At 34.3% G+C, this 24,571-nt stretch overlaps 3 protein-coding genes across 3 annotated transcripts in view; all 3 read right to left on the bottom strand.

Moving 5' to 3' along the window:
- Positions 1–180: 180 nt before the first annotated feature.
- On the bottom strand, positions 181–9,301 carry LOC106103179 (long-chain fatty acid transport protein 1-like). The gene is made up of 12 exons (XM_013282864.1): positions 9,197–9,301; positions 7,970–8,228; positions 5,938–6,088; positions 5,214–5,451; positions 4,556–4,790; positions 3,783–3,984; positions 3,180–3,372; positions 2,724–2,802; positions 2,451–2,524; positions 1,842–2,037; positions 1,269–1,359; positions 181–658 (listed from the first exon to the last, which is right to left on the bottom strand). The coding sequence occupies exons 2-12, from the start codon at positions 8,182–8,184 to the stop codon at positions 350–352; spliced, it is 1,983 nt and encodes a 660-aa protein (XP_013138318.1). The 5' UTR covers positions 8,185–8,228; positions 9,197–9,301; the 3' UTR covers positions 181–349.
- A 1,482-nt stretch (positions 9,302–10,783) lies between these two features.
- LOC106103190 (sugar transporter ERD6-like 5) lies at positions 10,784–18,085 on the bottom strand. Its single transcript, XM_013282878.1, has 8 exons — positions 18,007–18,085; positions 16,903–17,132; positions 15,332–15,652; positions 14,921–15,026; positions 14,161–14,232; positions 12,835–13,052; positions 12,221–12,403; positions 10,784–11,661 (listed from the first exon to the last, which is right to left on the bottom strand). The coding sequence occupies exons 1-8, from the start codon at positions 18,041–18,043 to the stop codon at positions 11,440–11,442; spliced, it is 1,389 nt and encodes a 462-aa protein (XP_013138332.1). The 5' UTR covers positions 18,044–18,085; the 3' UTR covers positions 10,784–11,439.
- A 1,903-nt stretch (positions 18,086–19,988) lies between these two features.
- LOC106103098 (sugar transporter ERD6-like 5) overlaps positions 19,989–24,571 on the bottom strand; it is a 6,410-nt gene continuing 1,827 nt past the window's right edge. The window contains exons 3-8 of the mRNA XM_013282764.1: positions 24,063–24,383; positions 23,453–23,558; positions 21,827–21,901; positions 20,965–21,182; positions 20,478–20,660; positions 19,989–20,228 (exon numbers count right to left, since the gene is read on the bottom strand). Of these exons, the coding sequence (XP_013138218.1) occupies positions 19,989–20,228; positions 20,478–20,660; positions 20,965–21,182; positions 21,827–21,901; positions 23,453–23,558; positions 24,063–24,383 (1,143 nt within the window). The remainder of the gene's footprint in view (positions 20,229–20,477; positions 20,661–20,964; positions 21,183–21,826; positions 21,902–23,452; positions 23,559–24,062; positions 24,384–24,571) is intronic.

Raw genomic sequence — 24,571 nt, 5'->3', positions numbered from 1 at the left:
GGCCTAATTTTAGTCCCTTTTCCTTTCCACCCTTTTCTTAAGAGGAAAGGATGGGAGGAAAAAGTGGATTGGACGGTGAAGGAGATGCATCGGAGGGGTAAATGTCCTCTTTATATGCGTCTCCTCCTCCGTCAATCAGGGTAGGCAACGCATCTACAATAGTGGATGTTTATGGGCAGCGGTCGCTTTCCATTTCGGTGAATTCAGGTGGCCGCTTGCTTGTTTGCCACCTCGTATTATAAAAAAAAATGCATTTCATCAAAACAACGCTAACGTTTTTGAATGGATACTATCTTAGACTTCAGAAACCGGGCATTAATGGCACTGGATATTTATTAGGAAATATAAATCACAGCCTTACATTACCCTTAACGATATCATCATATAATTTTTCCGTTAAAGGAACGTAACCAGTCTTTAGATCGAGGTAATATATAGGGTCGTTATGCAAACTAAGATTATAACCTTGTTTTATTAATTCTTTCTTTTTTAATTTAAATGTCGCTGTCAATGGTGACTCTGGTAATATTCTGAGGAACACAGGCCTAGAATATACTGGTAAAGATGATGTTATACTTTTGTAAAAGTCTAGAATGTCTAGATTTCTATCTGGGTCTGCAATAGCGGCCATACCAGCTTTGCCTTCAACGTTCGGTATCTGGAATAAAGAGAATTTAATTTAAAACATTTTTAATTTGAAAATGTAGTTCTGATCGGCAAATGGGACCAGGTGGGTATAATGCTGGGTTGCTATATTTTTTTCATTTATGTCATCATTACTTAGCGATTAATGTTAATCTGAACTTAATTTCAAAGAAATAAAACTCAAATTACATAGTTACATCACATATACATATACATCACAATAACAGAAACTCATTTCATGAAGTTAAAACGAGAAACATCGAAAGGTTAAAAAAGCTGGGAAACCGGCCATAAATAAAAAAATGAAAATTTGATAGGTCAGTAGTGCTATATTTTCTAACAGATAGCATAAATTCTCTCCATATTTGAATAACAGTTCTTTTTCTGCCCGACTTGTAATTTTTAAGATTTAGGGCTTGTCCCACCAAATTGTAAATTGACTGTAACAATCCAACGTGTAAGGTATATGATGGAAATATCTGATTTTGTTATCTTATCTGACAGTGACGTCATTTCGCTATCTGAACCTCTATCAGCCACTGGTGGGACAGCCCTTAATACATAAATATATAATAATAAAAATCATACGTGATCAACGAGTATCACAGTAACAACATACTTACACTGACACCGTATACCACAGCATCTTTCAATCCCACCAAGTTACTGATGACACCCTCCACTTCCGCAGTGGAAACATTTTCACCTCGCCATCTAAATTTTACCATCAAATATGTATGAATTATTCTACAATCAAAAGTTAAATCAAAAACAACTTGCTATCATCAGTCACATTTCTTTAAATTAATTTATAAGCAAATTAAACCACACTAAGGGCCTGTCCCACCAAATTGTAAATTGTCTGATAACAATACAACGTAAAATATGTGATGGAAATATCGGATTTTGTTACTTTATCTGACAGTGTCATTATTAAGCTATCTGAGCCTCTATCAGACAATAGTAGGACAGGCCCTAAATATTCATAAATGATATCAATAGATTGCATAGACGTAATTCTTTTCATTCTATTCGATTATCACTCTACATAAAGACTTCAAAAATTCACTCAAGAATTTTTTTTTTTTTAAAAAGTGGGCAAACCAGCGGCTTTAACACCGAGGTTATCAACGATGCCTATGGACATCCGCAACACCAGAGGAACTACAGATTTGTTGCCTTAAGAAATTCCTTACCTAAAAGTATCTCCGGTTCTATCTTTGAAGTAGAAGTATCCATAGTGGTCCATAACGAGGATATCTCCCGTGTTGAAGTAACAATCATTCTCTACCTTCACGTGGCGCACCATCTTCTTCTCTGACGCGGTTTTGTCAGCGTAACCGGAGAATGTTAGAATCGCTTTCTTTGGATCAATTTTACCGAGAAGCAATCCTGTTATTGGACAATATATTAAAATCCGCAACAAATATTAAGCTTTGGTGGAATTTAAAAAGTCGCCTATGTTTTTTACGGACTACCTACATATATATCTTTCATACAAATTCTTTCAGCTTAAGCTATAAACTCTAACAAACATCCATAAACTTTTGCATTATGTTAATTAAATGTAAGTAAATTATAATGTTAGTAACATAGCATGAAAACTACTTAGGTAACTTTAACTTAGTGTGACTTGGTTTAGATGAGGACTAAACTTGGGTAATATTAGCCGATGATCTGGTCCAGGTCTAAGGAATGGCAACATTATTTTGGCATTCTTCAAAGAAGGTTTTCTGTCAATTACTCAATGTTTAATTTCACTTAGTATCGTGTGATTATACATGTATGGTATTACTTCAGCTCACCTGGTTCATGAGGACCGCATGTGATACATCTACCGTTCTCATCTCGTAAGATCTCACCAGTTATCTCGTCACATCTACAAAATAAAGATCTCATGAAACAGAACAAAATTTAATTATAATGACATAAACAAGAAAGACATGACGGCTGATAGTGATGTATGGAAGAGCACATACTGAGCCGACCCACCGTAGGGATATGGTTGATGATGTAGCAGATCAAATGATAAGTTATAACATTTATTGAATCAACGTCAATAACAACTTAGTACTTACTTAACAAGCGTTAATGGATATATTGAAGACACAAGACGACTTAAGAAGCCAATTGCACCAACTTTGGAGTCAAGGTTCACTGAAATTGATTTAATGAACTTACTTTAAACAATACTTAAACGATATAATCAACGAATTTATAATTAACTCGATCGACACATTGTACATTAAACTGTTAAGAGCGGGCGCACACCTGTCTAAATAATCGCACAACTCACATAAACTCTCAGAAGTCAAAGAAGGACTGAACAGTTGTGAGATAGTTTAGTTTCAGGTGTTCGCACACTCTAAATGTGAAACAGAGAGTTCTTACTGTAGGAAAACATCGCTCAACCTGCACATGCTAAGAAATTCAAAGATATGTGTCAAGTCAACCTTCAGTGCGGTCTACTATAGCCCATTCACTCCTAACTTGTGTAAATTCCAAGACCTGTGAGTGAGAACAAATATACTTACCAAGGTTACTATTCCCTTCAGTAGCTCCATAGAACTCCAGTACTCTCTCCACACCGAATCTGTCGACAAACTCCTGCCATATCTGGGGTCGAAGACCGTTGCCGACTATCACTTTGACATTGTGTGCGCGGTCGTGACCACCTTTAGGTACCGCGAGCAAGTAACGACAGATCTCACCAATGTATTGTGCCACCTGGAATTGAAGATAATTGAAAAACAATAATTGTCGAAGATAGAAAAAAATACATTTTACTTAAAATAATACCATCCGGTCACCAATTAGCAAATAGCAAGTGCTGGACCCCTAAGTTCATCACCTTTTCTTTCCTGTCCATTTCTTAAAAAGAAAAGAGTAAGTGGATTTACGGAAGTGAGGAGACATAGGAAGAAGAATTATACTCTTTCTGTGCTTCTCCTCCTCAGCTTCACTAATTCGGCAAATTTATTTGTAAAAAAGTAGTGAATTCAGATATGATGGCTGATAAAGGTCCATACTGTGCTGGTCTTTCGTAGAAAAAGCATACATGAAGAAAATAATTTGGAGACACAATACGCCCTTTTCAAGACATCTGCACACTAAAATAGTAAGTATATTTAACTCACCGTGCAGCCATGTTTAGCTGCATCACTCCAATAGTTAGAAGCTGAGAACTTCTTCCTCAGCACAACTGTGCAACCGAGCACGAGGCCCTGGCCCGCGCCGAGCACGCCGCCCGCCGTGTGGTGCAGCGGCAGCGGGTCGTATATCACATCAGCTGATGTTAGACGAGCTGATGTATGCACTCCCAGAGGAATCAGGAGATATCTACAATAATTATGAAATGTAATTCTAGAGTATTCTAAAATACTAAGTAAGCCCGTCCTGTCATTAATGTATTACTAAGGACAGTTATAGTTTGAGAAATCAGCACAAAATAACACCATGATTTTAAGTAAATAGATGAAACTGAGGTTTTGTAATCAAATCAACCAGTTGGCAGTAGTTTAGTAAAAAATTATTGTTCCTTCGTCATCCTTGTAAACCCTGTACTTTAAATAAAGTCGTAACATTTATGGCCAACTGGACCATACAAACATTCCTTTTTCTTTAAGGTTCAAATGTCATTTCCAAGATCAAAAAATAAATTGTTGCAAATTCAAGCATAAATTCAGCAATATAAGAGCCGGTTCACATCATTGACTAAACAATCGACAATCGAATCGCACAACAGTTGCGTGATAGTCGATTGTTTCTCAGAACATTCAACTGTTTAGTTGCACAATTAAAAATGGAGTAGTGTGCGCTCCTCCATATAAGTTCATAGGAATCAAAGCGAGACTAATGTGATAGTTTGATTTAGTGTAGTTATGAATTTAAATATCTATTAGTTACGTACCTGATGTTAGTTATAATAGCAGCTTTGGGGAACCCTGTAGTACCACTGGTGTAGATGTACATCAAAGTATCTCTAGGCTTAGCTACGTCCACATCTGCGCAAGCGTCTGTCGACATCTCAGCCAGTTCGGTGGCTAACGGCGACGTGTCTTGCAGTATCGGTGCATTAAGACGATCAGGTGAATTGAATTGGAATAACGGTATATCGCTTATTTCATGTTGAATTTCTTTTATAGCTGGTGGAGAAATGAGACATATTTTTGTAATGGTAAATGTTAAAATCCAATGTTCCATATTTAAAGACTGGCAGATTTATTAAGCACTAGTGAATCGCCCTGACTTCGCCTCCAATGCTAATATGAAAATTTGTTGTTTACATACAACAGAAACCTCTAAAATGTATTTCTTTACTATGTTATATATGTATTTTTTGCATCAAAATCAGTGTTGCTCTAAGATTTAAGCATACACATGTACAAACAGACGGTGGAAGCGACTTAGAGCGGGCGCACGCCTTCGACTAAACTATCGCACAACAGTTTTGCAATTGTCGATTGCTTCTCAGAGAATTTAACTGTTTATTTTAACAACTAAAAATCGAGTAGTGTGTGCACCTCCATAAAACTCATAGGAATCAAATAAAAAACAATAACACTTACCATCAGCCATTTCATCACCAAATATAACAGCTTTGCAACCAGCTATTTTCAAGCAATATATCAACTGGATACCTCTCAGATTAGTGTTTACCAATGCGCTGGTCACACGTATCTTGGCTAATCCGAGCCAAATGAATACATACTCAGGCTGTGTTTCCATGAACAGAGCAATCACTTCACCGGCTTTGAAACCTTGTCGCTTGAAGTACCATGCTATACGATTACTGAATTCATCGCCCTGGTGAAAAGAAAAATAGAAAAATCTCGTATGAATTATTACTTTTGTTTCTGTTGTCTTGTATTTCAAAAGATATCTGCTCTCAATTGATGTCATATCTTACTAATGTTATAAATGCGAAAGTTAAGATGGATGTTTGTTAGAGTTTGTAGCCTAAAGCTGAACGGATCTCATGTAATTTGGCATAGGTGTAGAGGGTAGTCTGGAAGGACACATAGGATACCTACTTTTGTTTTTTTAATTCCACGCGGACTGAACCGAGGGCGAAAGCTAGTTATAACAAAAGTTACGAGTATTGATTAATACCATATTAAAAATAATATAGCCTATGTTACTCACAAATTACTTTTCCAACGGTGAAAGAATTATTAAAATCGGCCCAGTAGTTTTTTGTGTTATTTCAATATATACAAAAATACAAATCTTTCCCCTTTATAATATTAGTATTGTTTGGAAGAATTAGGATTATCTTATAATAGTGCTTACCTGACGAAACGTTAGAAATCTATCATTCATAACAAAGGCTTTCTTATCTGGATTTATCTTGGCGACTTCTGCCCACCTGGTGACCACTGTGATGCCGCGTCTCTCCCACACCCATATCCTGAACATTGTTTCTAAAAGAACTCGAAGACCACTGGAAAGACAAACGTAACGTAAACGTAGTAAAAATGTGTCTTATGGCCGGTTTCACAGCTACATTTAACCATGTGATAATTTAATTAAATTCGTTTCCGAACTACTGAACTTTAGTTTTAAACCTTTAAAACTTAAGACAATCTAACACTAATGAATCACTAAGTAATGATAACATAAATGGAATCTTAAGCAACCTAGCGTTAAAATGGTTAGCGGAATGGTTCCACCTGTACTATGTTTACCCGCGGGTTTACTCTATAACGGGAAATATCAGAAACTAAAGTTGTAGTTGATAAGGTTAGTTTTAGTATACTATTTGTTGTAATTTGTGCATTTAGTGGTAAATAAAAAAAAAATATTAGACAATTGACAGACTTATTTTATTGACAATGTCCAAAAGCATATTTAGTATTTATCGTCTTTAACTAACGTCTTTTCTCTCTTTCCTTTATATCTATTTGGATAGAAACAAAATAGGTTAGAGAATTTTCCCCTACGTCAACTGGGATACGAGGGGCCAAGGTCCACTCGATTGAGACGGGCACCTCACGTGGCGCGTACACAATAGGGTAATACGTTACATCCGGGCCGCACAGTAACGAGACGAGTAGGGAGAATCGCACCAATGTTACCACACCTTTAATTCAGGTGGCTCAGGAAATAGATTTATGGCTTGTAGATTGAACATAAGTGTAGGCGAATTTAACAAGCTTCGCCGAAGATAATCTTCGTTTTATGATGTCCTTTCAAGGTAATCGTTCGAAGAGGGGACGCACACCTTTGACTAACCTATCTCATACAGTTGTATTGTCGATAGTTACGAAGGAAATTGAAATAATTAATTGCACAACTAAGATCGAGTAAGGTATCTCCATATAACCTCATAGGAATCAAAGCGCGACTAAACAGTTGTGCATTAGTTTAGTCAAAGGTGTGCGCGCGCTCTTATTGTGGGGTGAATTTTACGATTTTACTTTAAAGTAAAAGAATTTAAAATTCTACTAAAACAAATTAACTTTTTTTTAATTGAAAGAATAGAGAAATCCATCTTTTTTTAGTTTTGTAGTTGTCAGTAAAGCCAGTCGATACCGGTTGGTACCAGAGTAACAGAAACTCAAGGCGTCGATTGCTGTGCGGTTGATTGCGGTCGCTTGTAATTGGACACAACTGCTTATGAAATATGACACCCTGGTACGTCTGTTTTCGAATTCAGTGTTGTCGTAAATTTAACTTTACCTCTACTTTTTAATTTATGCTGGGTAGCTGAAGTTTTCCATTTATTGTTACATTTTTTTTAAAATGGAAAACCAGCGCTTCACCACTATCCCAACTAGACCAAGGTGAAGTTGTGATCGAAGGATGGTACGTTTAGTAAGTACCTAGTGCTAAGTTAGTGTTGGAGCGGGCGCATACCTTCGACTAAACTATCGCACAACAGTGCGATTGTCTATTGTTTCGCAGTAAATACAATTGTTCAGTTGCACAACTAAAAATCGAGTAGTGCGCACCTCCATATAAGCTCCTAGGAATCAAAGAGAGACTAAACAGTTGTGCGATAGTTTAGTTTCAGGTAAATGCAACGTAAAAGTTGAACTATATTTCAACGGAGTAAAACTCAAGTTAGGTTGTTCTGAAACGCATGCAGATATCGAACCAAAAACAATAACGAATGATTAAAAGTAGGTGAGAAACCGGCCACTAATAAAAAAAGAACGTTTTAAAGATAACGTTTTTTTGTTATGTATTCAGTGAAATGATTTAAATTTTAAATATGGAACGCATTTTCACTCAACTTGTTAACTTCCGAATTCTATTTTCAAAATACCTGAATTTTACTAGCTATAAACTTCATACTGGGACTTAACAAAATTTTACTTACATCATGTCTCTTTTGTACGTCTTCCTCCAGATATAAATCCATTGATATCTATCTCCTGTCATCAGATATACTGCAAGCATCACTAGAAGGGCCATAACGAGGGGATGTCCGTACGCCAGCCATGACAGAAAAGTGATTGTCACAGCAATTAATGTCAGAATAACCCCCTTCCTTTTCTCCGCTTCCTCGAATCTCACTTCTATCTTTCCTGTCATCCTGGTACTTAGTAACCTTTCAGTTGCATATCGGAGAAAAAAATCTGCAAAATATCATATGTGTGCCTTTTAAGTTAACGAAAACCTTATCTTAAAGACATTAATTAGGCTGAGTTTAGACTTAATACAAAAGCAATATATAGACAAGTAAATAATTAGAGCAGGCGCACACTTTTGTCCAAACGATTGTCGATTTCGTAGCAAATTCAACTGTTCAGTTGCACAGCTAAAAAACTAGTAATGTGTGCACCTTCATATAGGCTCATAGGAATCAGAGCGAGACTAAACAGTTATGCGATAGTTTGGTCAAAGGTGTGCGCCTGCTCTTACAGTACAAAAGTGAGGATCTAAACTTGTTAAAGTTTTTCTAGCTCTAGCAACTATTACCAAAAAACTTATGCCTGTTATTACGGATGTGTATGCAACTATCGTTTCGCCTATATATGATGTCCGTTTGCCATCATTTACTATAAAAATTAATTACCTATAAAAAGCTAAAAAGTAGCGTAAAAATAAGACCAATGTAACACTTACTTTCAGTAAAATGTAAACAGACAGATAACGACTTTTAAAATTCTTGATAACGTAAATAAACAACATCAAACAATAGCATAAAAATAAACACAAAGAGTATTGATATATATCATGATTAGTACTGTTTATCTGACTTTATTGACCTTGGTGACAAATATAGCGTCATTGCAAAATAAACAATTTTAACAAAACTAGTTCACTAGAGGTCACTCTATCCCGAATGTAGAATGGAAAATTTATGACCCCTAAATAATCAATTACAACCTAATCTACAAAATAAATAAACACTAGCTTTCGTCCGCGACTCTCACCGCGTAATATTAAAAAATAAAAGCATAAGATGTGTTCTTCCAAACTATCCTCTACATTTCTAACAATTTAATCGAGATCCATTTAGTTTAGGCTACAAACTTTAACATACATTCATCTGTACTTTCGTATTTATAATATTAGTAAGATAAAATTTACTATTACTTACTTTAATTACAAACTGTGTACACAATACACATTTACGACTCGATCGTGTAATGTACACACACAATGACTTGTTGCACTGAATGTATTAACACCGAATGAAATTGAATACAGTGCTCAGTGTAGCTTGTTATAATAGTGTTGTGACTAGTTATCAAGTAACGGTTATAACGTTATACAAAACGTTGAACCATACTGCTATTTGAAAAACCACTGAGATTCATCTAGCGTTTATTATTAACAACTATTTTTAAGTTGATATTGTATTGTTATAAGGTAAATAAAAAAAAATAATTCGTTACAGTAAGGATAATATACTCACTTATTACAATAAAATAGTTTTATATGAAAAAAGGTTGGAGTTATTACTAGCTTTAGACATTATTAATGTAGGTTTCCATAGTTTAAAAATAGTAAAAATACAGCCTATTACTCAGTGATAACATAGTTTTGAAATTTTGAAATCAGTCCAGTAGTTTTGGAGTCATTTCAATGCACACAAAAATCCAGAATACAAATCCTCTTTATAATATTATTATAGATTAATTTGTTTCCGATATATCACTATTTTAGAGTGTAAGCCCACTGTTAAATAAATCAATTTCATTACACAGCGAGTAAAAGTATGTTTTCATTCAATAATATTGAGTAAAAAAAATTATAAATCACTAGTATTCGCCCGCGTATCCGACCGCGTGAAATTAAAATAAAACAAAAGCGAGTAGTCTATGTTTTCATCCAGACTATCCTCTACAAGTATGCCAAATTTCATTGAGATCCGTTCAGCAGTTTAGGCTACAAACTCTAACAAACATCCTTCTACACTTTCGCATTTATGTTGGAATGAATGCGTTTATTAAAATAACATTTTGGGTTTGTTATACATCACTAGTTGAACTTTGTCCTTCCCCACTAACTGTCCCATTCATGAGAATATGTATGTGCAACTATATTATCAGCGCTTGCGCAACCAAATAAGTCAAAGTAAAATAAACCTTATTCCCCACTGTTAAAGTTTATTTTACAACAAAGAATTAAATGTCATTGGAAAATGAACTGTACGTAATTTATGTAAGATTTATCTTTGCTTGAACATTTATTTATGGTCAATCGTGTCTTGTGTTCACGGATATTGGATAACTGAAACATGTACGTGTTTTATAAACCAATTCCATAACTGGTGACCTACGGCCCGATACTGAAACGAATTTTAAATAATTCTTCTCGTAAGTGCCAAAACTATCTAATAAACGCCAGAATTATATTGTAACCAGATTTCACCTCCGTGCGGAAGTGAAAAAAACAAATGAAAATAGCCTATGTATTCTTCCAGACTATCCTCTACATTTATGCCAAATTTTATCAAAATCCATTCAGCCGTTTAGACTACAAACTCTAACAAACATCGATTCATCTAAACTTTCGCATTGATAATATTAGTATGAAGTAGTATTGGCGTGGCCGTATCATTTAAGATGATGTTAACATTTCGTTTCAGTATTCAGCCGTTAGTCTACTTAAAAAATACATACAAACTACAAAATTATTACACTGTATATTTTTTAAACTTAGCATTACAAACACATATCTTATAGAAAAAAATGTTAAAAAATCTTAAGAATAAATTACAAAAAATAAATGCATATCGCAAATGGCAGTGTATCTATGGGTCACATTAAATTTCCCCTCAGTGTCACTTTAGAACTCGCGCACACATTAGACTATAGCAAACTGTTTAGTCTCGCTTTGATTCATATGAGCTTATGTGGAAGGGACTTCTCGACTTTTAGTTGTGCAAATAAATAGTTAAATTTACTGCGAAACAATTGACAATCGCACAATGCGATAGTTTAGTCAAACGTGTGCGTCCGCTCCTAGGAGTGACACAATCACTCTTAAGGATACCTTTCATCCATCCTTCTGACCTTGTTATAGGACCCTCCTCACTCAGGCCGGGGTTGCGGACGTAAGCGAAAGCGTACCCGTGACCCCGGCTTAAGGCGTTGGAGGAACCGAGGTGTTTTGCCCCCCATTATGGGGGGCAGAGTCCTACAAAGGGCCTCCTCACTAGAACTAATCATCTGGCAAAATGAGTCTTGGGTACGAACCCTATTGACTGTTGTCAACCACATCCTAGCTAAAGCATCAAGCTTTAAACTCTACAAATAATAATTCACATGAAAAAAATCAAAATACAAAATTCACTTCGTTCCAATAAAATCCATGATTTCAACAAGTCATTGATATCTAATTCTTTACTAGAAGTGTCTGTATAACATCTACAGGTAATCCTTTCGTCTCTGGTAAGAAGAAGTAACTAAAAACCGCAGACGCGAAGCAGACGATAGCAAAAACGTAGAAGACCGGCCCTAAGCCTATAGCAGCGACCAAAGGTGTGAAGATGTACAGAATTACAAAGTTGCATATCCACGCCCATTCCATCGAGAGCATTGATACAAGACTTTTAATCTGAAAAGAAAGAATAATAAAACAATGAGAAAGAAGTCAAGTAAACTAAATCTAAAGATAAATTGAGTATAAGCAAAATAAAAAATGTAACTAGGCTAATATTAAGTATAAAATATATAAATTTGTTCAAAAAAAATCTCGGACAAGGCAAGCCAAAATAATAGTAAATGTAAATAAAGATGATTGAAATATTATTAATAATTGTAATGTTTAGATGTCATAAGTTAAAAACTACAAACGTAAGAAAATTTTGATAAAGATAAAAAAGAACTCAGATTCAGTGTCCGAGGAAAGCAAGCGGACGGCGTATTGTCATCCAATTAAAAAAAACTAAACCAGCAACTGATTACGAATATTGCTTTCTACAGGTAAAATACCACGAAGGAGATAGAAGTAAAGTAATTCTATTCCGAAAAAAAAAAGGAATAAAAGTTAAGAACAAGAATTCTTGGAAAGGTGTAAATGAAAAGGTAAAATTCAACATCTTCTCTTAACATAGACCTTTCGCTTTCCACAGTTAAAAATCACTCGTAAAAAACTAAAAGGAATTATTACTTACTTCGGGTAAGAAGACTTCAGCACTAAACACATAAGGAACAGTACCAGCGCCGATATTATAAGCAATGCAGAAGATGTATGCGAAGACGCCAGTAAGCCAGTGAGGACCCCAGTGCAGATGGATCTGAGTGCCTAAACCAACGCAGCATACGCCAGCGATGAACGATGAGTACATCATTAGAGGCTGGAAGAAGAAATAAGAGATTTTTAAGTATATAACATAACTATATGAAGTCCTGCTAATACCCTAAAAATATAACTAAAACATTATAGATTATAAAACCTTTCACGTCAGCCCCATGAGTTGCACAAGTCCAGGGAGATAAAAGCATTTTTATGGCGTTCAATCAGAATCAACAATTATAATCGCTATATTTAGTTAAATATTTCTACAAAAAACCATTGTCAAACAAGAATACAATCTCTAACCAATCCGCAAAGAGAGTGAGCAAAAATAAAGCGATTAAATTCAGTGAGAAAAGATGGAAATTTACACCATTTCCCATTTGTATGCGATAAGAGTTCAAACGAGCAGATCGCTTAATACTAATCTATCCGACGCCCATAGACATGCACCATAAAGACCCCTGGTAATATTATAAGTAAAATTCTTACCCGTCTTCCTGCAATATCCATCAAATACGCAGCAGCACATCCTGCGGCCACAAACACTATAGCCAAGATAACACAAGCGAGTGTTGTTGGCATATTCGGTAGTGCCTCTTCAAAGACTGGGTCAGCATACACTTGTACCCCTACTAAACCTTGGAACATCGTCGCTGAGTACAATATTAAAGCCACGAACAACGCACGACGGGTAGAACGAGATTTTTCTAGAAAAAAAAAATCCAACTGATTATAGTTTGTCTAAATAAGGTAGTTTGATAAATGACGCATATGAAGTATCGAATTCAATTTGTATGAAGACAATTTCGTACTTAATAGACAGGTATCGTAGTGACGAAACAAACACGCAGCGAACAATTATGAACTGTCGATGCTCGGTTTAAATAATTATCGAACTCAACTAAAATTATTATTTTCTTAACAACTAATTTAGAGGACAATTCTAGTATTGATAATAGTGTAGAGAATTTAGCGATGACCGAAATAATAGCGAAATCCAATTCGATTATGTACGGCTGTAGTAGTAATAAACATTTATTTACTCTCATTATTTTGTAATAGTTATGCAGGTCATTATTAATTTGAGAAAACAGTATTTTTTTAATTCATAAATTATAAATATGAATCTATCGATTCCAACTTCACGAATAAACATCGAAAATCGATAAGATTCATTGCTGATTTTACAAAACCCATCGCTACTAAATTTCAAATAAATCGTAAAACTAATCTATCTTATTTAGACAGACTATAGAGTTTTTACTAAACTAAACAGTTATCATACAGAAGTATACACAATGCAAACTTTAATGTCATTAATATTTAAGGATACCCCTAAGTTAACAAATGCGTTCATTTTTATTGTGGTATAATCTCTTTTAATAATGTTACATTCTATTGAAATGTATCGCAAATCTCAATGTAAATCATTTACAAAAGATAAACTTTATTACATTATTTTTTCATGAAGTTGGAATTCCCATAAGCGGTTTACAACATCGTTTGTTTACTCATGTATCTTTTATGTGACACTTTTTGCAGCGGTTAAAGACTATATAACTTCAAAGATACAAAAGGTAACTGACCTTTTCTATCTTATTATGAGCCGTTACATATCTTTGGAACTATCGCACAACTGTTGTGCGAATGACGGTTGTACCGCAGATAATACAACTGTTTAGTTGCACGATTAAAAGTCGAGTAGTGTTCGCACCTCCATATAAGTTAATAGGAATCAAAGCGCGACTAAACAGTTGTGCAATAGTTTTATTCCAGGTGTACGCTCGCTCTTAATATGCCAAATAATCTACTTACTAAGAAACTGCCATTTCGATATCTTTTCCTTCTTTTTCGTGTACGGATTTAAACTTTCTTCTTCTGGAGTAACTGCAATAAATATTTAATTTTAACAACATAATTGAGATTTTTTTTCGCGTGATTCTATAGTGTGTCTAAATAATTTAGATTAGTTTGACAATTAATTTCAAATGTAGTAGGGATTGGTTGTGTAAAATCAGTCATGAATCTTATCGATATTCGATTTTTATTCTTATAGAATTTGGAATCGATAGAATTATAGTTAAAACTTATGAATTTAAAAACAAAACAATGTTTTCTCAAATTAATAATGACCATAACAAATAATGAGAGTAAATAAATGTTAATTACTACTACAGCCGTACGTAATCGAATTGGATTTCGCTATTATTTCTGTCATCGCTAAATTCTCTACACTATAATCAATACTAGAATTGTCCTATAAATTAGGTAATAAGAACTTGATAATTTTAGTTCAGGTTGATAATTATTTAAACCGAATATCGATAGTTCAAAATTGTTCGCTAAGCGTGTTTGTTTCGTCACTACGATACCTATCTATTAAGTACGGTATTTACCTCATACAAATTTAATTCGATACTTCATATGCGTCATTTATAAAACTAATCTATCTTATTTAGACAAACTATAATTTATGGCTTATTTTTTTTCTTAAATTTGCAACATTATTAGTGGCCAGTATAACCTTATTAACAAAACTTTGTACCAAAGAGGTCTAATTCACACCTGTACTTACTTTCAATGTCCGCACAGAGAACTCTTTTTATTGCATTTATCTCTTGTGTTATCGCTTTGGAATCTTTTTCTACTCTTCTAAAGAATGCAACGGCTTTTATAGCATCCTGTCAAACAAGATCTATATCAATTTTTGAATTATGCGCTTTTATAAATAAATGTTAGAGGTTCAGAGCTTAAGCAAATGACTTGTGATATGTAGGTGCAGGGTTCGAATCCATTTCATTATGTACATTAACACGGAGTTCTTAAGATGAAAGCAAACGTCGTGATGTACATATCTGCGAAGAATTTCAAAGATATTTGTAAAGTCTACCCGCACTGGGTTGGCATGGCACTATGGCCTTATCACCCCTAAACCCAGAAGCCCCTTAATGAGAAACTTTGTACTGACAACAAACCGTAATCTTACCTCTTCATTATTCTGTTTCATTAAATGCAACGGCGATTCCTTCAGCGGCCACAGCATTAGTATACCAAGCACAGACATCGATAGACAGACGTACGTCATCGTCTGATACTCCAAGCATCCTCCTAATAGATACGATACCAAGATACCAAGGCCATACAATATCATGGAAACTGACGACATCATTCCCCGGACAGATTCCTGACAGAACTCACTAACGTAGACAGGAGCTAGCAGTAATATGCAGCCACCAAACCCAGATATAAACATAGCACCGAGAATCGCTTCAACTCTTACACTAATTGACACTATGAGCCATGAGATCTGAAAAAAAAGGTTTAATGTAATCTAACTAATATTATAAATGCAAAAGTTTAGATGGATGGATGTTTGTTAGAGTTCGTAGCCTTAACGGCTGAACGGATTTCGATGAAATTTGGTACAGATGTATAGGATAACCTGGAAGAACACATAGGCTACTCACTTTTGTTTTGTAATTCTGCGAGGACGGAGTCGCCGGCGAAAGCTAGTTCTAAACTAAATCAAAAATCTTTTGTCCAAAACAAAAGAAGTTGGATTAATATTATTAAATTAAATAAGAATAATTTTTAATTACTAGCTTATTTGTATTAAAATTTTATCTTTTAATTTTCTTATTTATTTTATGATAATCAACAGTCGTAATTCGTAATCACAGGTTTTGTTTTATTTTTTGACTAGCTGTTGCCTGCGACTTCGTCCACGCAATATTAAGATAAAAAATAGCCTATAATGTGCCCGTCTACTACCCTTCAAAGTCCAGTGGAAATCGGCACAGCTGTTTCGGAGATTGTTAGTTACAAACGCGGCTTGCAAGACAAACAGACAAGAATGTTTAAACGCGATTCGTTATCAGCAACGCAAATATGTCATCTTCCCGAAATCTGGATTTTTTTCATATTACAAACAGACACTGCAATTTTATTATATGTAATAGATTAAATCGCTTTATGATCACGTTTATTTTGCGTAGTTTCCTTAAATACGATACAAAGTTTTCGTTCCACGTATTAATATGACTAACGTAGATTTTTTTAGAAATTTTATAAATTATAATAACAATTTAAGAGATATTTCGGGCACAAAAAAATATGTAGAGATTAAAATGTTTGACGTCCATGCAAAATTTATTTCGAAATACCCTCTTTAAAATTTCATTCCAACTTATGCAAAAAGAATTCAAAAATGTCACAAATTATCACACTCATCTTACTAATATTATAAATGTAAAAATTTAGATAGATGGATGGATGGATGGATCGATTCGATCGATTTCGATGAAATTTCGCATAGAAGATAGTCCGGAAGAAGACATAATTCTATTATATATAGGCTATTCAGTTTTCTTTTTTTCAATTCCACGCGGACGGAGTCGCGGGCGAAAGCTAGTGTTTAATATAATAATAAGAGGAGGTGCACATATGACTAAACTATCGCACAACTGTTGTGCTGCTTCAACCGTTTAGTTGTACAACTAAAAATCACAACAATTGTGCGATAGTTTAGCGCGTCCTCTTTATATCAATGTAACTTACCACTTGTGGCAAAGAGAATAAAATACAGCAGTTCTTTCGGCCAATTTTATCCAGAAGATATCCCGAAAATGGCGTAACAAATATAGCACTCATTGAAGAGAAACTTCCAAATAACGCTATTTCATTGTCGTCCATTGGTCGATTCAAGGTAGTATTGGCAGATAAAAATATTTTAATAGTTGATGAGGGCCAGGCGTACATCAACGACATTGTTAAACAAGAATAACAAACTGAAATAGAGAAACAAATATATGTTACTGTTCGCGACTTCGCCTGCGAGAAATTAAAAAATCAAACAAAAATATGGGACCCACCTGCAAGCATTACCTTTCGGATAAAAAAGAATTATCAAAATTGGTCCACTAGCGACGGAGTTATGCCGTAACACACATAAAAAAACATATCGACGAATTGAGTACCTCCTTCTTTTGGGAAGTCGGTCAAAAAGTAATAAAATATGTCTATGTTACTCACTGGTAACGCTTCTTAATGGTGAAAGAATTTTTGTAATCGGCCAAGTAGTTTTTGAGTTATTTCAATACATGCAAAAAGTACAAATCTTTCCCCTTTATAATAGTATTGAAAACAGAAAATATTGTAACTACAATTTTATTTGATAGTCTGTGCAACAGTCGGTTATAAAAATTAAAATGGGATTTTAGTCTTTATTTTGATGAGTTATAAATACTTGATTTTAATTTTAGTATGTTTGTAACTAATAAACTCAAAAACTACATGAACTATTACAAATATTCTTTTGTCGTCAGAATACTACATTATCGTTAAGTAACATAGGCTAGAAATCTAGAATTAATTTCTTTCATTCCGCTCTTATAAAAGTGGCTGGTGAAGCCTAGTACAAAGTTTTTTGATTTATCTATGTCTATACTAATATAAAAAAAAATTGTATTTTTAACTCAAAAATTTCTAAAACCGATTTCAAAAATTCTCTTACCATTAAAAACTTACGTTATCAGTGAGTAACACAGGCTATATTTTTACTCAATTGCACGCAGACGAAGTCACAAGCAACAGTTAGTTCGCAATAAAGTAATCGTGACTTAATAAAAATAATTTTAATTTATTTTACTTAAATTAACTCACCGATAAAAGTACATCCTGCTTGAAAAAGTATAGACATCCTCACTCACGTTTCACTTTCAAAGAATAGACACTAATTAATACGAAATAAAACTAAACCACAGATTTATTACAGAGATATCAACATAAATAAATACAGAGTGATTTAAACAACTTCAGACGGATTAAATAAATAAATAATTTAATCCGCTCGCGACATTGAAAATTCTAAAACTTATTTCATTGCGTTACAAAGAATAAAATATAACAATGGCATAGAATCTTGCCTATTTACCGTTTTATTTCGCATATTATATAATTATAAACGGTAAATGTTTACAAATGGTTTGTGTTGTTACAACCAATGCTTATTTTATGTATTTTTGTTAAAAAAAACAATCAAACTGTTGTTTTTTTTTACAAAAACTAGGTGCTATTTCTAAAATAATTCAACCAGTATAACGTAGTTGCTGTTTTTAATTAATTTTAGCCATCGTAACTATTATTTATTTGTCCGAGCAAACCTGAGACAGAATGCTAGTTCATTAATAAGTACAAAATTACTAATACTAATAAGTGAAAATACTGCCGTTAGCCCTTGCAGGAACGCTGTTTTAAGCTCATTAGCGTTTTTATAACGCTCTTGCTCATACAAATGCTTTAAAATTACTCGTGTTTCGTTTGCTTTTTTCTGCGACTTGTAACTTGCTTTTTATGATATCTCCTAAACTATTAATCGGAATTATATAGTTTCAAGGGCATTTATAATCTACATTAAATTCTCTTGATGATGGACACATTTATTTGGATAAGGATTCATACTGATCACGAGTAATAGCGTTGAAAGTGGGGTGTAGATTTCGAGCGATATTTTAATGAAAGAAGTGGTTATTGTGCGACAACCTTAATAGATAGATATATGCTATTGCGGACTTTTATTTAGCAAATTTAATGGGCTACAATTCTTCGATACATCATTTTTATGTAAGTCTTAAAGTTTAGGCTAAGTAAGCAAAGAAAGCAAAAAAGACCCGAAATTTCGTCGCGCGATTTTGAGCTAAACTATTTAACTACGTCGTAGTCTTTGACTCCAAAAATCAAACAAAAAAATGGGACCCACCTGCAAGCATTACCTTTCGGATAAAAAAGAATTATCAAAATCGGTCCACTAGCGGCGGAGTTATGCCGTAACACACATAAAAAAAATAAAAAAAACATACAGACGAATTGAGTACCTCCTTCTTTTTGGAAGTCGGTAAAAAATACATTTATTAAATTTTGAGGCTTATTTAACACGCGTTATAAAATCGTCCGTGAGAATAATGACTTATGCTTATAATAAATCAATTACTGTCGCTGTTTTTCAATAAAAATGAAAAGACAAGAATATTCTTACGACAGAATGTATTCAGCGGCTTTTGTTTTTATTCTGCATAACAATTATCACTTGATTTGTCTATGGCTTATTGTCTATTTACATCTGTTAAATGTGGATTTCCACGGTATGTTACTCCGCGATCGGCCGATACATTACATATTTGCACGGTGACTTTACCGTGAAAATCAACGGGAAAAGACGTCGCTATCCGATGGTCTAGAGAGGCGTGTACCATTCATTTTGACTTATTCCAAGTAGTTTTTATATCTGTTATTAGCTTTCACCTGCGACTTCCTCTCCGAATTAAAATAAAACCTAAAATATGTAGCCTATGTGTTCTTCCAGACTATGCTCTGCATCTACGCTAAATTTCATCCAGATCTATTTAGCCGTTTAGGCTACAAACTCTAAAAAAACATCCATCCATCTAATTTCGCATTTATAATATTAGTAAGATAATATGCCCATGCCTATTGACGTCTGAGTTATTTACGGCATGTTTTTTTACACGTATTGTTTATTATTACTATAGATTTCACACATATTAGAAGACATATTGCAATTATGTGTCATACTTAAAAAGGTTTAGAAAACACAAAACAAATTTTATTTCATTATTTATTAAATGTCAGCATGAATTTCGTCCTTTCTTCGGTGCGAACAAAGTCTGTATCGCATCGACTGGTAGACCCATCGTCTCTGGTAGAAAGAAGAAGCAGAAGAGAGCAGAAGCAAAGCAGAATGCAGCAAATATGTAGAAGACAGGACCTAAGCCGATGGCTAGTACTAAAGGATTGAAGATGAAGAGTATCACGAAGTTTGACGCCCACGCTGTTTGTGCGCACGCCATCGATGCTAAACTCTTTATCTGAAAAACAAAAAACTATATATAATTTTTGTATGTTTGTTACCTATATCATACAACACTTGTTCAATGGGCAATCATAAACCCATTAAAATAGTCAAAACAATATAGTTAATGATATTTTTTAGTGTATTCTGAAAACCCCAAAGATTATGGCACCGAAATCTGCTAGTCAAAAAAATACACAAAACCTTCTGCGCTGTGATAAATTCGACTTTTTTTTCATTTTAAATCAGTTCGCGTTTATCTAACCTCAGGTAAAAATACTTCAGCTGAGACCACGTAAGGCACAGTCCCAGCGCCGAAGGTAAACGTGATGCAGAAGAGGTACATGAAGACGCCAGTAAGCCAGTGCGCTCCCCACTGCAACTGGATTTGGCTGCCCAGCGCCAAACAACATACTCCCGCTAAGAGAGACGCGTAGATCATCACTGGCTGGATACAAAAAATCGAAAATAAGCCTTAACAAAAAAAGAAAAAAATCATCGCATGTCAATAGAAAATGCAGGAAAAAAGATAAATGTAAATTTCTGATTGCTATCATAAAGTATTAAAAAAAAACTAAAAAACTGTAGACGACTTCACATTTTTCAAATTGTGAACCTTCGTCATATGACGTATACTATCAAATCCAAAAAAACTTGAGCAAAGACAGTAAATATATATATTTAAAAAAGTAAAATAAACCTTCGAGATCAAAAAACTACTGAAACAATTTCGTCTGTAAAAACACCCTCACCCGTCTCCCAACAACATCAATCAAGTACGCAGCAACACAACCAGCGAGCACAGCTATAATTGCGAGCAGCACACTGGAGACAGTTGGGGAGATGTTCGGGAGAGCCTCCGCGAAGAGAGGCTCTGCATACACCTGCACCACCACCAGACCTTGGAAGACTGCTGTGAGGTACAGCGTTAAAGACACCAGCAACGCACGACGAGATGAACGTGACTTCTCTGTAAGGAAAACCTAGCTAAGTCTATTGGATTATCTTTCAACTCTTGCTCTCGGCACAAAAAAAATGTAGCCCATATTATTATAACGTAGCTTTTTAATGGTGAAAGAATTTTAGAAATCGGCTCAATAGTTTTTGAGTTATTGCATTGCACACAAATACAAACCTTTCCTCTTTATATTAGTATAGATATGGTATTATTTGAAGAAGTTTTTATATATTTTATGCATTATTTTTATTTTTTAGAAGGGCAGTTGATTTTATCTTTCTGGGGATGACTATAGAGGTGTCGAATTACTTCTGAGAATCGTGGGCTTGAGGCTCTTTTAATGGTTCTTTAAAAATTCCGGATAATAAAAAGATTTTTTTATTTTATCGCCTGCGGCCATTTGAACTTTGACTTTATCCCGTATTCGTTTCGACTTCCCAAAAGAAGGAGGTACTCAATTCGTCTGTATGTTTTTTTTTATTTTTTTTATATTTGAATTGTTTTGTCGCTTGGTTGTTTTAAATAGTTTTTAGTCACATTATGAATTATACTGAAAAAATACGTTACAAATCTTTTTTCAAGTCTTAATAATGTCTTTTAAAGTGTAATTTTACATTATATTAATTATAATTTATGTATATTATGTTAAAACTCACTAATAAATCTCCATTTGGACATTTTTTCAACTGTTTTCAATTCAGGTTTTAATTTTTCTTCCTCCGGTGTCAAATCTGCAAAAAAATTACATTTTAATTTTACTAATGTTATATAGAGTTTGTAGCCTAAACTGCTGAACAGATCTCGATGATATTTGGCATAGATGTAGAGGAGAGTCTGGAAGAACACATAGGCTACTTACTTTTGTTTTTTATAATTCCACGCGGACGGAGTCGCGGGTGAAAGCTAGTGTTCTAAAATTATAACGCACTCTAAACAAGATTTTAATTTTATTAATAAACGGATTTATTTAACAAAGATTTACTGTGACGTAAAAAATTAAATACATAAGGTAATTTAAAAGATAATTTTTATTACATTTTAATGAAAAATATTATAAAAATAATCTTTATAATGTTTACTAATTATACTACGTTTATCTTTATATCACGTGAAACCAAAACTATGTTTTTTTATATTTACTTTTTGTTATGTAAATCGTTTCTTATCTAATTAATTAAAAATAACACACAATCCCAAGAGCCCTTTTATAGTTTTTTGCTCGTCTAAGAAAACTTATAAAAGGGCTAATTCATCACCAGCTCACTACACGTACCCACCGAGGGGCTAGGAGCCTGCTCTAATAAGGGGTGACTAGGCCATAGTCAACCACGCTGGCCCACTGCGGGTTGGTTGACTTCACACATAACTTTGAATTTCTTCGCCGATATGTGCAGGTTGCATCACGATGTTTTCCTTCACCGTAAGAACGTCAGCTAAATTATGTACATATGAAAATTCGATAAATCGAAAATCACATTGGTACATGGCGGGATTCGAACCCAAGACCTGTAGATTACAAGTCAAGTGTTTAAACCACTAAGCCACCGACACGCTCAGAAAGGGCTAATTACTTTTTAGTAATTATTAAAAATAATTATCTGTTCCATTGTGACTACACCTGATTTCAAAACGCTAAACCATAGACAAACTACGATTTACGCTAAAACTCATTAATACAGAAATATTTATACCATCTCTTTACATTATCTTCAATTACAAAATAACACCTTCAATTTAATTTATTAAGGGCCTGTGCCACCAAATTGTAAATTATCTAATAACAATCCAACGTGTAAAATATTTGATGGAAATATCGGATTTTGTTCCCTTATCTGACAGTGACGTCATTTTTAAGCTATCTAAGCCTCTATCAGCCAGTGGTGGAACAGGCCCTTAAGTTATCAATTTATTTTATTCTTCTATATAAAAATTTAAAACTATATTTTTAAAACAAATGACACGTAAATATAAGTGTAACTATTAACATATTTGTTGCCGTCTAACGATCGTTTGTTTAATCTTAAGAGCAGGACTCTCGCGATACAGGCTGCGCCTAGTGCGAGGGTACTGGTCAATATAAAAAAAAATCTACTGTATCCATAAACTGTATTTTACTACTCCGTGTATACATGATTGTTGGATTTAAATAAACCATTTTTTCATTTTCATTTTTCAATTAAAAATGTCAATTGATAACTAGCCATTTCTAACTAGGGACGAGTTTCTTGGTGTTTTGTCTGAAAGTGTGTTTGACCAATGACATGAATAAATATTTTACTTACCATCAAGTTCCGGATCGAGAGCCCTTTTCATGTTATTTATCTCTTGAGTTACTTCTTTGGAGGTTTCCTTCACTCTTCTATAAAATGCAACAGCTTTCGCTGCGTCCTGAAATTTTAAAAGTCTTAACACTGGTACATTTATTGTTATCTGGATAACGGATGACATTGTTTTTAAACAAATGTTTCGATTGTGAAAACTCTTAATCAATAGATTTATTATTCCACAACCTAATATAGCAAAATATTTGTTCATTCACATTACTAGAAAATACAATATATTTGTCCTTGATAAGTTAATAGTTTTCCAATAAATTAATGAAATTACTTCACAAATATCCTTCCATCTGACAATGCGGTATTTACACGTTTACGACATATGACGTCACCGTAGCCGTCATTTTCAATTTTTTTCGAATGGAGAAGTGTACATTTATGTATTGGGCGTCGCCAAGGGAAAGTTGGATGTGGAAACTACCCCCTACCGTCCTCAAAGACTACTTGATAGTTTTTTCCATTGGAAAGTTCATAAAAAAACCCTTCGTCTCCTAGAAGTGGCTTAGATCATTGTCTGGCGACGCCCTTAATGTATCATATGAAAAAAAATCTTTACCTCTTCCATTCCCTTCTTCATGAGATGTATCGGAGTCTCCCAAAGCGGCCAGAGTGCTAAGACTCCGACAACAGCCAATAAAAGACATACATAATTCATCGTATTATAATCCAGGCAGCCTCCTAACAAATACGACAGAAGTAAACCTAGGCCATAGAATATCATCGCTCCTGACGTCATCATTCCCCGAATAGACTCCTGACAGATCTCACTGACGTACACGGGGACTATCAGTAACGCACATCCACCGATACCTGACAGAAACATGGCTGCCAATATTAATTCTACACTCGAACTTATTGTCACAATACTCCATGAAATCTGGAAAATAAAACTTGGTCAATATCGATGTTCTATGTTTTTTAATTTATTTATTTATGGATAACTTACAGCTAACTTACAATAATAAACAACTGAAGATTAATTATAAGTTATCGTAGTACTAAATCATTTATTTTTACTTCTAAGGGTGATAAGGGACATGGGGGCATCACCCCCCCCCCTGTGAG

Source organism: Papilio polytes, unplaced genomic scaffold, assembly GCF_000836215.1.
Source record: "Papilio polytes unplaced genomic scaffold, Ppol_1.0 DF823868.1, whole genome shotgun sequence".
NCBI lineage: Eukaryota > Metazoa > Arthropoda > Insecta > Lepidoptera > Papilionidae > Papilio > Papilio polytes.
The sequence above is the reverse complement of the archived record's forward strand: the minus strand, read 5'-3'. Positions and strand labels throughout refer to the sequence as shown.